Source organism: Lathyrus oleraceus, chromosome 1 (assembly GCF_024323335.1).
Source record: "Lathyrus oleraceus cultivar Zhongwan6 chromosome 1, CAAS_Psat_ZW6_1.0, whole genome shotgun sequence".
NCBI lineage: Eukaryota > Viridiplantae > Streptophyta > Magnoliopsida > Fabales > Fabaceae > Lathyrus > Lathyrus oleraceus.
The window spans coordinates 26,636,328-26,651,067 of record NC_066579.1 but is presented as its reverse complement, the minus strand read 5'-3'; the positions used below and the strand labels follow the sequence as shown (position 1 = coordinate 26,651,067).

The following is a 14,740-nucleotide window of genomic DNA, read 5'->3' as shown; positions in this document are numbered from 1 at the left end:
CCGATGCATCAAAAACTAATTTATATATATGCTTAAATTCTCACATAAATAAAATAAAAAAGGGCGGGAAATGCCTCACTTGAATGGGACATGTAAACCATAGGTCCGATAACATCATTATATTCATTCTAGGCCTACAATATTTTGTTTAAAATATTACAGAGCAACTCGGTACTAAAAAAAGGAAAAGACTACATAAAACCACAAACAGAGATATACACAGCTCAGGCATGAAAAAAAATTAATTTAAAATTGATTGATGATTTCCAAAAGATGCCCCCATAAAGCATTACTTAAACTTTCATATCATCCAAGATACCAAGACTCCTGGTTGGATGGGGATGGAAAAAACATGTAAGATAAAAGAATTAATCAAGATGTTATCCAGTCCTTACATACAAAAGCCTCCTAGTTGGAACAGGAGGCGCCAATCCTGGGATATCTCTAATATCTTTGTTGTGTGGATTCACAATCTGCAAAATTTTAGAAAATATTGGGGTAAATATTAGTAAAATTTCACATAAATATTGTTCTTTCTAATAAACTCTTGCAGCAGCTTACTTTGGTTTTGATTTCTGAAAAGTGTTAGATTACACAAGGGGGAAATATATATTCACAAGATTATGCAATTAATAGATGGACTAAGATAGTACCTTTACAACAATGATGGCAATTACACCGCACACGATAAGGAACAGAAAAAGCATGATGCACTTATCGGTGGCTACCTGATATAACAAGGTAAAGACTAAAGATACTTTAGTTTCATGAAAATTTTAGGATTATTGTGAATAGTGTATTAGACACAATGAAAATGAAGAGACCTTTCTTCCGATCTCCTTCACAAGCTGGGAGGCTTTCTTAATTGAGAACTGAATTGAATCAAGCTCGTTAACAATGCGGCCCATCTGGTCAGTCTGCAAAGTTTGGTAATAGAATGAAAGTCAGAAATGTGATCAGATACACTCTTCGTTTTCAAAAATATACACACATTGTGCAGATAAACTTACTTGGCCTTTCAAGGTGGTGGCAGTTTGGGTACCTACTTCAATTGTTTGATGTACAACCTACATTTCAATATGATGTTAATAATAAAGGTACAAGGGGAACGAAGTAATAAATGTTAAAAAAGTGTCACCTGCTTAGATCTTTCTATAGCCTGATCAGTTTCATCCATTGTATTTATCCCAGTATTGATAAGTTCTTGATTTGACATTTCTAGAAGACAAGCCAAATAAGCATTTTAATGATATATATATTTATTAACTACATATAAAAGCATAAACATCCAGAAAAAGGCCCAATCCCCAGCCCAGTGTATGAATTATCATGCACCATCAAACATAATGCCTGAAGTAAGTCGCGGCGAAAAAATAAGCACACAAACTATATGCAAGATGAGTAATAAAGACTGGATATAACAGAAAACATAAAACATTGAGAAGGGCTTTCATTATCTAATTGGTAACTTACACCCACTTAAAATTTGTTTACCTGAGTATCTTCACAATATTTGGTTTTTAAACAGTTTTTATTAGTAGATGGATTGCCTATTTTGAGCTATTAAGGATATGTATTAGGAATTCTTATTCTACTGTAAGCCTATTTAAAGGCAATGAGATTATCAATAATCATAATTGGAAAAGTATTTGTGAATTTAAGAAGAGACTCTGTCAAGGACGGGTCAGCTTCTGCCTTCACCATAGGGCTTCTACCGTGTCTAGGACTGTGTCAACACGATCCAAGACAAAGCGCTATAACAGAAGTCTTGACTTGTGTGAGGACACATGATGGAGCCACAAAAAATTCTCCCCTAACAATAGGATTGCACAAGGGGTGAACCTTTATCTTTTTACTTTAGTTTTGGATGTAAGTACGGAAGACATCCAAAAGCCGCGACCAAGATGGATGTATTCTATTCTAGCAAATGCCTATAAGAGAAGCTAACTTACACCCACTTATTTTTTAGGAGTATGTTAGCAAGCTATACCTTTGGGGGTATTTAACCATTTTTTAGTTATAACTTTCTAAAATACTCCTTCATATCGCTCATATTGAATTTTTGATTAATTTTTCAATACCAAATCAGTTCAGTTCAATTAAGTGTAGTTCGGTTTGCTTAACTGCGGTTCGGTTCAGTTATTGGTTTGGAAAATACTAGATAGTTTCAGTAACTAAAAGAAATAGTTCGGTTATTTATCAACAGTTTGGTTCGGTTCTTTGGAATTTTTTAACAATCTTACACAATCATGTCATCGTGTGGAAATCGGGAGCTAAGCCTGTAAGTGTCTTCCCTTATCATTATGCTTACCACCATAAGGATAAAACAGAGACAAAACAGAGAGTCAGGTAGCGGAAATGCTGTCAGAAGGAATGATGAAACATAGTACCAGTTCTTATTCAAGTCCAGTTATCTTATGGGAAAAGGACAACTCATGGCAGATGCAATTGACTATAAATCTCTAAACAATGAGACCATACCAGAAAAGTACCCAATTCTAATAGGCCTATACCCACAGCTCAATGCCATTCGGGCCCAATAAAGAGGTAGTGTCGATGGAGAATATTCACCAAAAGGTGGAGAAGTTAGTGGGAAAGTTAGTTATTGAGAGAATGAGTATTGTCTATGTTTATATTAGAAAGAATAGAATATGGGAGGGTTTTGGATATTTCAGGAGTAATTGGAAGTTCAGAAGAATACTATGGCTTGGGAGGGCAGTGTCCTCTTTCTTATCTTGCTTGGGAGGGCAGTGTCCTCTTTCTTATCTTGCTTGTAAGTACAGTGCCAATTTTATAATACAATCTCAGTTTTGTTATGATTATATCCTGCCAAATTATGAGGTAAAAATTGGTTGAAACATGGTTTAAAGTTAAAATCGAAGACCAAAACCAGGAGAAATATTACAAAGAAGCTCCACCAGCATGAAGTAGGAAAAAGTAGAAATAAAATTCAATGTCTAAAAAATATGCATAACTAAGAATTCACATCAACTCCATATATTACCAGCAAATAAGGTTAAGACGAGAAAATTCTTACTTGATGCCAATTGAACATTTTCTTCAGCCATGGGTTCACTTGGTCCTGCTCCCGTGTCAAAAAGCTCAGCTTTTTTATTACCAAGGGTACTCATGTACCTATTAACCACCAAAATAATATCATAACAAACTTTCAAATAGCCAAAGCATACTTTGTACTAAGCTGTAAAAAACAAAAAAGGGAAGGGAAATTATAGTTTGAATTATTGGTTTGGTTTATGCCAACAGTGAACATTAACCATTATGCTCATAGGGAAAATTCATACAATATTTTCTAAAACCTTTACCAGGAGCAAGTTCCAAATGTACAAAAAAACAATTTTATTCTGTCAGCAGAACACTATATGGATTAACTTACGTTTTTCTCAATGCAACATAGGAGTTTAGTTCCTTGATCTGCAAAATAAATGTATGTGAGAAAACAAAAATAAAGTGGTTTTGGGGCAAGACCATGAAATATGCAATATATGATGCATATCCATTAATCCGTTAATAATATTAATAATCAACAATAATGGACTTTCCCCGTGCCATTTGGTTTCTTCCAAATTGGTATGACCTGCTGGATTTTCTGAGGAGGAAATGGAAGAAAACCAAAGAGGTGTCCAAAATGGGGGTTGTTGAGACCAGAATGGCATCAGTGGAGAAAAGTATTAACATACTAGAAACAACAGGAAAAGAATTGTTGAGACAATGTTCGATGAAAAAAAAAAGAAATCATCAACATTTCAGGTCATAGAGGTGGAAATAAAGGAGGTAAAGGACTCACAAAAAACAGTAATAGCACGGAAAAAAATCAAAAATCATAAGTCATAAAAATTAGATAACAGAATTATATAGGAATGAAACTAGAATTCAACTATAAAGTAAATAAAATAGACGTGGCATGTCTTAAGTACCATAAAACATTCCATTCATAAAAGTCATTATAAAACACAACTACAAAACATTATTAAATCTGTAGTCTTCTTCTCTAACTCCAACATAATCTTCTTTAAAGTTATTTGGTATGAACATTTGGTGCAAGCTTGAACATTGCACTTCTTTCCATTAGATGATCTTTGCCTCTTGTTATTCCTCCATTAATCAATTTTGTGCAAAAAAAATACAGCGAGTAGAGTTTAAATCTCTGTTAACTATGTCTATATATTTTCATCTAGGGTCACTTCTCTTTGAAGTGGCGACCCTGGAGGTTAGGGAGGTTTCCCAACCCTAGAGGTTAGGAAGGTTTCCGATTTTCAGGCATTGGCTAAAACTAATAAAATAAAAAACAAAGCACTTAAAAAGAGATAAATACAGCACTAAAAAAACAGAGCATGAGAAAAAAAAAGGGAGAACCAACAAAGTAGAACAAAAAAGAGAGTGGTGGGAAGGAATAAAAAAGAAAAGAAATAAAAGAAATTAAAAAAAAAAGAGAAAAAACTGAAGAAGAAGAAGAAGAAGAAGAAGAGTACCTGATAGTTGTGTAAGCAGATAAGAGAAACAGATGGAGAAGGAAAGTCTGGAGAAACATGAGAAGAGAAGAGAGATCGAGAGAGAAGAAAAGTCGGGAGAATGGAAAGGTGGTAAGACACAGATGGAGAAGGAAAGTATGGAGAAACATGAGAAGAGAAGAGAGACTGGGAGAGAAGAAAAGTAGGGAGAATGGAAAGGTGGTAAGGTTTTGGTTCTATAAATATTTAATTAGAGTATTTAATAGTGGTTATTAGTATTTAACCACAATTATAATTCTTTTGGGTCTCTTTCCTGGTCGCCAAAAAAATACTCAGACAAGAATTTTAAAATTTTATTAAAAAAATGCAATTTCCGCCATACCGCCATGCACGTTAAATTTGTGACGGCCGCAATGCAAAATCGCAACGCCATGGCTTTTCCATGGCGCTATGTTGAAAATCCGCAACCGCAATCCGCCATGGCCGCAATTTGACAACACCGAATCTAATATCTTACATCATTCTAATTCCTTTTAACTTTTTGGTACTAGACCCTTAATCTATTCCAGCGTGAGAATATTCAAATTTTCTAAAACAATAAATGACCATATATTAGTGTCGCCAAACAATATACCACTTTATATCTGAAAGGAAATTGAAAAGATTAACTGCTCTTTTAGTGACTTTGACTTGGTGTTATCAATACTTTTTTTTACCATAATTTTTTTGGTACTACAACTTTCTAAACTTATTCCGGGGTGAAAAAATGCCAATTTTTGAAAAAGGAAACGTAGTGTTACCAAACATTATCTGGTCCACTTTTTACCTGAAGATATTGGAAAGATTAATATTTTATTAAGTGATTTTGGCTTGGTGTTATCTATTTAAGCTAACTATGATCCTGGGTCCCACCCCACCCCCAACTCCTGTTCTCCCTTTATATTCTAAGAATACTCTTTACAATTTATCATGATCAAAAAGAATTTTCACTCTGAAAAGTCACAATAGAAAGTCATCACTGGTCTATTCGCTCACTCTGTAATAGTTTCAGTAACTGTGTCACCAATTAATGGAATTTATCTCCTCTGAAGTAAGCCACTCACTTAAGAATGTAAAGTGAATAATATGAACCATTAAGGAATAAATTAATATTGATATACATGCACATGCCTAGCAAATTATGGATGTGTTGAAATATCAACCTTTGATTTTCTCACCTTACTCTCTACTCATTTTAAAGGAGCTAAATCCCATTAATAGTACTCGCAAGTCCCAACTTCAATGGAAAAGTCTACAAAGGTTCGTGTATGACTCCAAGCATACAATGAAGCTGTACCTTAACAGGGAAAAAAGGTCCTATAAGTCTTCAAAGTATCCAAAAAAAGAGTACAGGTTTGTCCCAATATAGGTTTATATATAAAAAAATGTGCTTAAAGGAGAGTCTTTCTCTAAGAAGAAACCAATAAAGTGTGTAATCTAGCACAGTTAATGCACTAGATTCAGTTAACCGAGTTTCCATCATTCTGCAAAACCATACATGAATTTTCTTATCCTTGCATTAGAGAATAAGACTATAACATCTAGGTACCAACTATAAACTTTATAGACCATGCATTATCTAGTCCAACTATAACCTTATATAATGTTTATAACTTTCATTGAGAAATACCAACCTCTAAACTCCCAAGAAATTAAAGTTATAAACTATCCAACGGCCGTGACGATAAAGTGTTCTTGAGAACCAATTGGTCGTGCAAAATATTTATAAAGTTTTCAAAAGTTTTTAAAATGGTGAAGTTGAATTCACAATACATGGAAGACAATCCCGGCATGATCATATCAAAAAGACAGATTTTGGGTACTGACCATTGATTGCTTTTCATCATTTAGTTGCTTGTTCACTTCTGGGGTATTTCTGCCCTCTTCATCTTTAATTTCACGATCAAATTCTTTTATCAAACTGGAACAATTATAACAACATAATGCTTCATATGAGGAAGGGAATGCATTGAAATCAAATTGTGAAATATGTCAAATATCAAATATAATTTTACTTTATTCACCACTAAAATAACATATGGCCAAAGACTAGTGAGTTGTCAAAAGAAAAAAATTGGAAAGCAGATAACGACTGGGGCAAACAAAATATATAACAAGGCTGTATGCTACCCATATCACCATTCAAAACCTAGGATGCTGGCACGGGATATAAATTTCCATTAAAGAGCTCTTTTTTATTAGAACTAGTTGCAACAGTTTAAAAAATCCACTGTGCGGTCAATATGGATTAGAAAGCAGACAAGTTTTTAATGGAATCTGCATTTTCCTTAGTTCAGTCATCACCAAGACATACCAAGATTGCAACAATATAAATCCAGGACTAACCCTTTGCACTCTCTCATCTTCCCCGTGAGCTCTTCCAGCTGATTACTTTGTCTATTGGAATCTTTAATCTTGTCCAGCTTCTGGAAGCCATTTCTGGGAGCAAAAAAGATTGAGTATGTTAAAAATATCCACAAATACTTAATAGATGAAATATCTACTCAAATAATTAAGCATTCTTATTTCTTTTCCTTCTCCTAGAATAAGTAAATCATGACTCTGATAGCGCCAACAAGTAACCCTAAATGACACAATAGCCTCTTGGACCTAATAAGACCAATCTATAGGCGATCGCAATAGCCTCTTGGACCTAATAAGTCGACCTTTTTAAATAAATATAAATAACATGAATTTTTCTATTAATATGATAAGATTTTTTATAATGTGCTAAACCATATACTAATTCACCTTTGTAAAGATTTAAGCATATTAGTCAATATAAATGACTTGAGTCTAATATTTATTTAGTGATAAAGGAATATGATGCATGGATTCTGCCCTGTTGACCTAGTAGTCCTATTACCTACTTAGAGATAGATTGGATGACAAACCTTTAAATCAAGCATGAACCGTATTTATCTTACAAGAGACAAGGCCTATTTAAGAAAAGTCTGGCGAGGTTCACCCTACTTCTTCCTCTACTCAAGAGTCTACATGAAATCCCCATAGACTTGCCTCTTACAAGTTAAGTTTACTTAATAGAAGTAGGGCTGTTCAGAAAAAACATGAACTGAACCGTACCGCCGAACTGAACCGAAGTTAAAATAACCAAACTGTTATGCTTGGTTAGTGAACCAAACCATATTGCACAAAACAGTTCTAGAACCGTACTGAAACTAAAACCGAACTGAAACTGTAACCGAACCGAAACTGAAAATTAAAAATACTAAAAACAAGTTTTAAGTTTTTTTTTTTTAAATTGAAAAATAGTTTAATCGTTCGGTTCTTTAATAAATGGTTCGGTTTGGAAAAGTTGTCTTCTAACGGTTCGGTACGGTTCGGAATTTCTAAACGGTATACCAAACCAATGATTTTGGTTCGGTTCGGTTCGGTTCTAAGTAAATTGAAACGGTTTGGTTCAGTTTGAGTAGATTTTTATTATGGTTTGGTTCGGTTTGGTTTTCTCACTTAACTGTACCAAATCATCTATAATATCTATATATAATTTAATAACATATATATATTGCAAACTAACTAGGACAGAATACACAAACATAGCATCACAATTCAAAATTGATGGACAGATTTACAAATCACATGATAGATTCAGAGCTCAGCACCCGAAAAAGAGCAAAACAATTTCAAAATTGAAGGACGAGTGAAAAAATCGCAAGGTTCAAAATTACTAAAGGGTGTAGAGTGATGGGACTGGTATCCAGTTTCCCCTTCTACTCTACCTCAAACATGAACCCTCTTCCCACTTTGCTAATCACCCTCTCTTCACGCCCATATGTTATAGATTGCAACTCTGTTATCCTCTACTTTCATCTGCGTAATGCTACTCAAGCCACCGCCCATTGTTCTAGTTTTTAGAGTACGGCTCAGTAACTCAGAGTATGTCCTTATTTTGGAAGATCTTTCTTGTTCAACAATTATTGGTGCATTTTATAAACAATTATGTTGGATCAAATCTTCGGAATATTAGCCATACAGCCAGTGTTTTCAGACCCACCACTCCATACCAATATTAAGATTGACAACTACCTTAAAAAACAATCAAAATAAACAAGTATTATATTCGTATGTAGCTGTTGAAAGTGAAAGGGGGCACGAGATTTAAATTTCAAATGACGGATTCAGTCAATACTCATTGAAAATAATTCAAAAAGGTCTATATCTCAAGCACAACGTACTAACTACCAACTGTTGGTCTGAGCATATGTACATCTACATAATGCTTGTTTCTACCTCAAATCTTCACTACTATCATCACCTCAAATATCAAGTGGAATCAAAGAAACAGCGTCTTCCATCACATTACTCTCCTCGCATACTCATAACACAAAATATCAACATATTATAAACCACAACGATCAATCACTTTAACACTATCTAAAAATAGTTAAACAGCTAGTTATGTGCCTTCAAACCATAAAACACTTCAACAACAACAGCAATGAAACTTTATTCCACTAAGTGGGGTCGGCTACATATCCAGGACCAAGTTTCTCTCCAAACCGTTAAACACTTGGACTCTAAAATTATATTTCAACATGTTGGTACGTTATAGCAATTACCAACTCACACTGGCCAAAATTATATTCAATATTAACCATCAAAATTTCTAGAATCTTAAAAATAATGTACTAACAAAAAGAAAAACGTAATTCACAAGTTCTAGAATCATAAAAACAATGTACTAACAAAAAAAATACGCAGCATGATCTAAAAATTAGTTGTTGTGATTAAGAGACATACGCGAGAGCTCGAAAGTGATCGCGGATTTGGCCGTGGATCTGCTCCACCTCAGGGTTCATCTGCAAGTTGGTAGCCATTGTTGCCGGCGATTATGTCACTTCGACAGAATCCCGGCGAGAATCGATATCCCGGCGGAAACCCTAGCTCGTTGATTTGGGGAAGCTCAACGCAGGATGCATACCGTTTAACTCTCGTGGGAAAATGAAAGACGGAAAGTGGAGGAATCGAGATGCAAAAGAGATTGATGAAAATGCGCGAGAATTTGGGTTGAATTGAATCGGAGTGAAGTGAAATTAGAGAGGGAAAATGGAAGCAGAAGAACAGAACAGAACAGAGAAGAGGAAAGTTTAGAAGAGATAATAGTTGTTTGCTGATATGAAAATGAATAATTATGTTTAATTACTTAATCCAATTTTTTATTTTTATTTTTGAAGGTAGTGCTACAACATAAGTTAAGAAATAAATATTAAAAAAAAATTAGAAATTATATACTGAATTTATAAAAAGTTTACTATTAATAAAATTATTAGTTTTTTCAATACACAATTTTTTTATTCTGGAGTTTCTTAACTTTGTACCCCAACCAGTAGCATTACCTTTTTTTTCTTTTTAACTAAATAACTCAATGCACTTTTAAAGTATAGAACATAATTTTATGTCATCACTTCCCTGCATTTATTCTCATATTAATTTTTTTTTACTTAAATATTTTCATGAAACATATTGGAAATTCAATTGCAAAGTATTCCGATTTATTGGAATATGGCATTGGAATTCTTTTTGAAAATATTCTGGTTTTGAGTTATTTTTACGAATCAGAATTCTTGAAGAAGAAAAAATGTTTCAGTTTGATTTTTTTATTTTTTAAATGTGTTTTTTTGTAATTTTAGCAGTGGTGTGAAAATAAGGCAGGGACGATCGGATTCCAGAGTGCGGTGGTTTAAGACGGGGCACTCGATTTTCGTTGGTAGGGGAGAAAGAACACATTGGTGGATCTTCATTTGCGTTAACCGAGTGACATTCGCTGGATCTCGTTCTTGCAATGAAAGCAATATGTGTCTAGGTGGAACATGTATCTTTGCCAAATCAATAACATGTTGCTTCTCATATGTGCTCAGCCTACCAATAAAGAAATGACTTTTTAACCTATAAGGTAAATCATGGATATGAAGTCCATATTTTACATCAACCTTTCATCCATACCCATCTTTCGTCGGAGTCGACTTATTTTGAATGGACATCAACATTTATTAGCTGCACTTTGTGTTCCGCTATATGTATCCTTGTATTTTCCACATTTATCACAACCAAATATTATTTTGTTACTTCTCCCTTTCTTGCTTGTTTTAGTATCTGAAAGAGTGATGATAATTGTTACTTTACTCACCACTTTGTAGATTGCATTGCATAACAATATGGTACAAAACTGCATGATATTTTAAGGATGTTCCACCTTTGAAATCAAACAATTATCAGTCTGGTTGATATTAACTAAATCATGAGAGTTACTCCAATTTCTCTTGACAATATTACACATTGAATTGCCAATAATTTTCCAAGACTTTTGATAGAAACCTATTGGGAATCCGTCTGGGCTCAACGTTTTCCACGGCTTCATCGAGAACAAAGCTTTCTTAACATCTGCATCTTCTACCTGGGCTGACAGTCTTTGAATATCATCAATTTGCAAGGTCGGGAAAGTCACAGAAGTTGAAATACACTCCCTTCAGCCACCTTTTATCTCAAAAAGCTTCTTGTAATACTCATTAACATGGGTTTTAAGCTCGCTCTCTTCTTATAACCAACCCATTTGATCATTCTTCAACATTATAATTTTTTTATGCCTCATTCTAATGATTGTCTTCATATGACAATATTGCGTATTACGGTCTCCATCAGCCAACCATTTTGCTCGAGACCTTTAGAACCATATAAGCTTCTCCTTGCGAAGAATATCATTGAGCTTCTTCTGCAGCTTCAGCTCTAATTTCCTGAACCCTTCCACGTTGTCTCTCCTTTAAATGATACATTGAATACCTTTCAGTTTGGCCATCAACTCCTTATTTTAACACTTGATCAATAGTGACATTCTCTCCAAGAATTTATGTCTTCTCGAACTACATTCGGATTAATCTCTATGCTTATTTCATTTCTCCAAGTCTTTTTTATCACGTCCTGGTAATGATCTCCTATAATTCAAGCACTCTCAAAACGAAACCGCTTTTGGATTTTAAAATTGTGTCCTTTGTTCAAATAGGTCAATATCGGGTGATGGTTAGAAAACTCTACTCTTGCGAGCACTTTTACACGAGCTTCTGGAAAATCAAAGCTCCAGTCATCATTACACAATGCCTTATCCAACCTCTCATATATCCTTTGACCACCATGATAAATGGGCCGACACCATATAAACTTGGGACCAATCATGTTTATGTCAATCAATTTATAGTTGTTAATCCTCTCCCTAAATGTTTTGCATCTTCTAATAGAAACTTGAGCCCCGCCTTTCTTCCCTAAAGAACTAGAAATGTCATTGAAATCTCCAACTATCATCCAAGCACCATTAATCCTATCAGTTATCTTCTTCAAGTCTTCTTGCAACACTCTTCTTTTATCCTCATTAAGACTAGCGTAAACTGTTATAAAATGCCACTTTATACCTTCCTGAAACATGGCCTTCATATTAATATGTTGAAAGCTTATATCTAACATCTCCACTTTCAAAGACTTCTTATTCCATGCAACCATTATGCCTCATGCATACCCTTCATTCTCAGCAACAACAATTCCATCAAAGCCCATTGTATTGACACTTTTGGCCAATTTAGAAGGGTTGCACCTAGTCTTCATAATTACCAACATGTCTGGTTTGGATTTCCTTACATGTTGGTTATAGTACTTAAAAAACATTGCTTTAAGCACTTATACAATTCCAAGCTAATATACTATGTTGTTATTTCATCATTATAGACAAACAATTATATTAACAAAATCTCGAGTCAAAACAATCACAAAACTCCAAGGGTCTCAAGGACAACCTCTATATCCATATTGACTTCATGTTGTGAGTTATGCTTCATTGTTACACCTTCACTCTCATGTTCCTCCAAATCTTCTTTTCCAGCTGCTTGAGTTATGTCCATCTCTAACCCTTGATTCTTATCTGGTGGTCTCGTGTTGCTACCCCCATCTCCGTAGTATGGCTCTTTTCCAATCACATTGCTAGTTATTCATGAGTTTATGTGGTTCTCCAATTTCCCGTCTGCAATTCGATTGTTATTAGTTGTATTTTTCATGTTCCCCTCTACCTTGTTATTTTCTCCACATGTTACTTTTTTTTCTTTTCACTTCATTATTGCTTTATTTTCCCTAGATACTCCACTTACTTTGCTTTTGAAAATCGTTTTCCCACGTGTTACCAAGGAATTGGTGCGGGTTCCACTAACTTTAATGTTGCTTACTTTCGCGTTTCCATTTTTACCCTTGATGTGCATTATATTTGGACCCCCCCCCCCCCCCCCTCTCTACTAGCAACACCCATGCAATTAATACATATAATTAAATCAGATACTAATATTCTTACTACCCGTGTTTCTCATTGGTTGCTTCTTATTTCCTCGAACATTTCTAGAATCCTTGTTTATATCATTTTCTCTCTCCAAACTTGATTGTCCTTTTCCTTTCCCATAATTGTCTTCATTGAATATAATAACATCTTCTAAGTAACATTAATGCCTCCATTTAATTCTAGAATCTCCTCACTTAATGATACAAATTTGGATCCAACAATGTTTTTATCATCATTTGTTATCACCAAAGGTTGGTTTCTCCGATCATACATCATCTTCCTTCCCTTTTTGTGTTTTTGTACCACTATCCATGGCCCTACAATGCTCCCCTCAATTATAATATGATTGTTTCTTTGTATAATATTTATGTTGTTACCTCCAGTCCTTCCTTCAACATTGCCACCTCCTCAGCCGGTTCTGATCTCAAGGCACCTTTCTCTATAGTGACCAAACCTTGCACAAGACAAACATAGAAGGTGAAGTCCTTCATACTCGATTTCGTACATTCTTCCTTTAATGGAAAACATTGTCAATAATGGTTTTGTCAAGTTTACTTCTACACAAATTCTCGCATAGTTTCCTTTTTTCACTTGCAACATGTTCTTGTCCACTTTCACTGTTCTACCAATCTTGTTACCAATGGTTGACAATATCATTACATCATAGTATTCTATTGGCAACCCTGTTACACAAATCCAAACTACTACTTCCTTGATAGTATCTCGTTCTGGATGAAAATTTAGGCTTCAATCTTTCACTATCAAGTAATGATCATAGATAAACCATGGACTATCATATAACACTGCACTTTTGTCATCTTAATGTGAAAATGCTACTAGATAGTAATCGTTTCCCAGATCAATGATGTTGATGATTCCACTTCGGGCCCACATTTGTTTCAGCATAGTCTCTAAATCCTTATACCCTATCTTCCTCCCTAAAAGCTTAACAATGACACCCTCATCCAAGGACGTAGGATACGTTTTTCCTCAGCTTTTGATAGTACAAACATCGGACAATCATATCCTCCCACCTGGATCTCTTCAACTCTGACTTTCGATTCTTCTTCATCAACCTCTAACTCTTCATCACTTATCTCGTTCTCTCATTCCTTTTGATTTTCCCCCATCTTTCCAACAACTATGTCTCTGAGAGATTTCGAACCACTGTCTGTTGAAACTTGATGTGTCAATTCTTCACCATGATTATTGTTGTGCTCATAACCCATATTTTCGTACGTGATAGGCACGGTTACCGTAGTTGAGAAGTCTTTATTGCCTTCTTTTGCTCTTTTTTTGTTTCACATTTTTGTTTCACCCTAGCCGAACACAAAAAATATTTTATTTTCAATTATTATAATATTGCTTATTTTTCTTTCTTCATTGTATCGTCTAAAATTTATTTCTCACCCTTTTATTAATTTTTTATACTATCAAATTTCTTAGAATATGAAAAGTTAACATTTAATACGTTTCTAAAAAGATAATTTAATAATAGTTATAGACAAACATTTATTACATTATAATTTTTTTTATGAGATTTACATTATAATTTTATTTATATTTGGTATGCCTTTGATTTAAAAATGTAAGTAACTGACAAAGTGGTAGGAAACATCCATATAAGATAGTTGACAAATTTTATCTTATCCGATATTTGATCTACATTAGACAACACAAATATATATTAATTTAATTTTTCTCATCCAATACATTTTCCACACACTCACAAATCGTCCTCATGCACTTTGGAATTTCAAATGGAAGACACATAGATTTAGGACAATCTTTATTATTTTCACAAAAATAAACTCCTACAATGTCAAATAAAATAAGATAAATATTAATAATATAGAATGAAACTTGTGAATAAGATAAAGAAAAAAGATTGGTTTTTTTTAGA

General features: G+C 34.1%; 2 protein-coding genes across 2 annotated transcripts; both read right to left on the bottom strand.

Moving 5' to 3' along the window:
- Positions 1–54: 54 nt before the first annotated feature.
- On the bottom strand, positions 55–9,665 carry LOC127073759 (novel plant SNARE 13). Its single transcript, XM_051015009.1, has 10 exons — positions 9,270–9,665; positions 6,855–6,947; positions 6,336–6,429; positions 3,395–3,432; positions 3,038–3,135; positions 1,139–1,218; positions 1,011–1,067; positions 825–917; positions 654–728; positions 55–473 (listed from the first exon to the last, which is right to left on the bottom strand). The coding sequence occupies exons 1-10, from the start codon at positions 9,344–9,346 to the stop codon at positions 381–383; spliced, it is 798 nt and encodes a 265-aa protein (XP_050870966.1). The 5' UTR covers positions 9,347–9,665; the 3' UTR covers positions 55–380.
- A 1,800-nt stretch (positions 9,666–11,465) lies between these two features.
- Positions 11,466–12,017, bottom strand: LOC127088210 (uncharacterized). The gene has a single exon (XM_051029128.1). It carries the CDS (start codon positions 12,015–12,017, stop codon positions 11,466–11,468), a length of 552 nt encoding a protein of 183 aa, XP_050885085.1.
- Positions 12,018–14,740: the final 2,723 nt, after the last annotated feature.

Coding starts and splice junctions, on each gene's coding strand:
- LOC127073759 (XM_051015009.1), bottom strand. CDS start 9,346: ATGGCTACCAACTTGCAGATGAACCCTGAGGTGGAGCAGATCCACGGC. Junction 918..1,010: donor CCACCACCTTGAAAGGCCAA/GTAAGTTTATCT, acceptor CAAACTTTGCAG/ACTGACCAGATGGGCCGCAT. Junction 474..653: donor TTGCCATCATTGTTGTAAAG/GTACTATCTTAG, acceptor AAAATTTTGCAG/ATTGTGAATCCACACAACAA.
- LOC127088210 (XM_051029128.1), bottom strand. CDS start 12,017: ATGGTTGCATGGAATAAGAAGTCTTTGAAAGTGGAGATGTTAGATATA.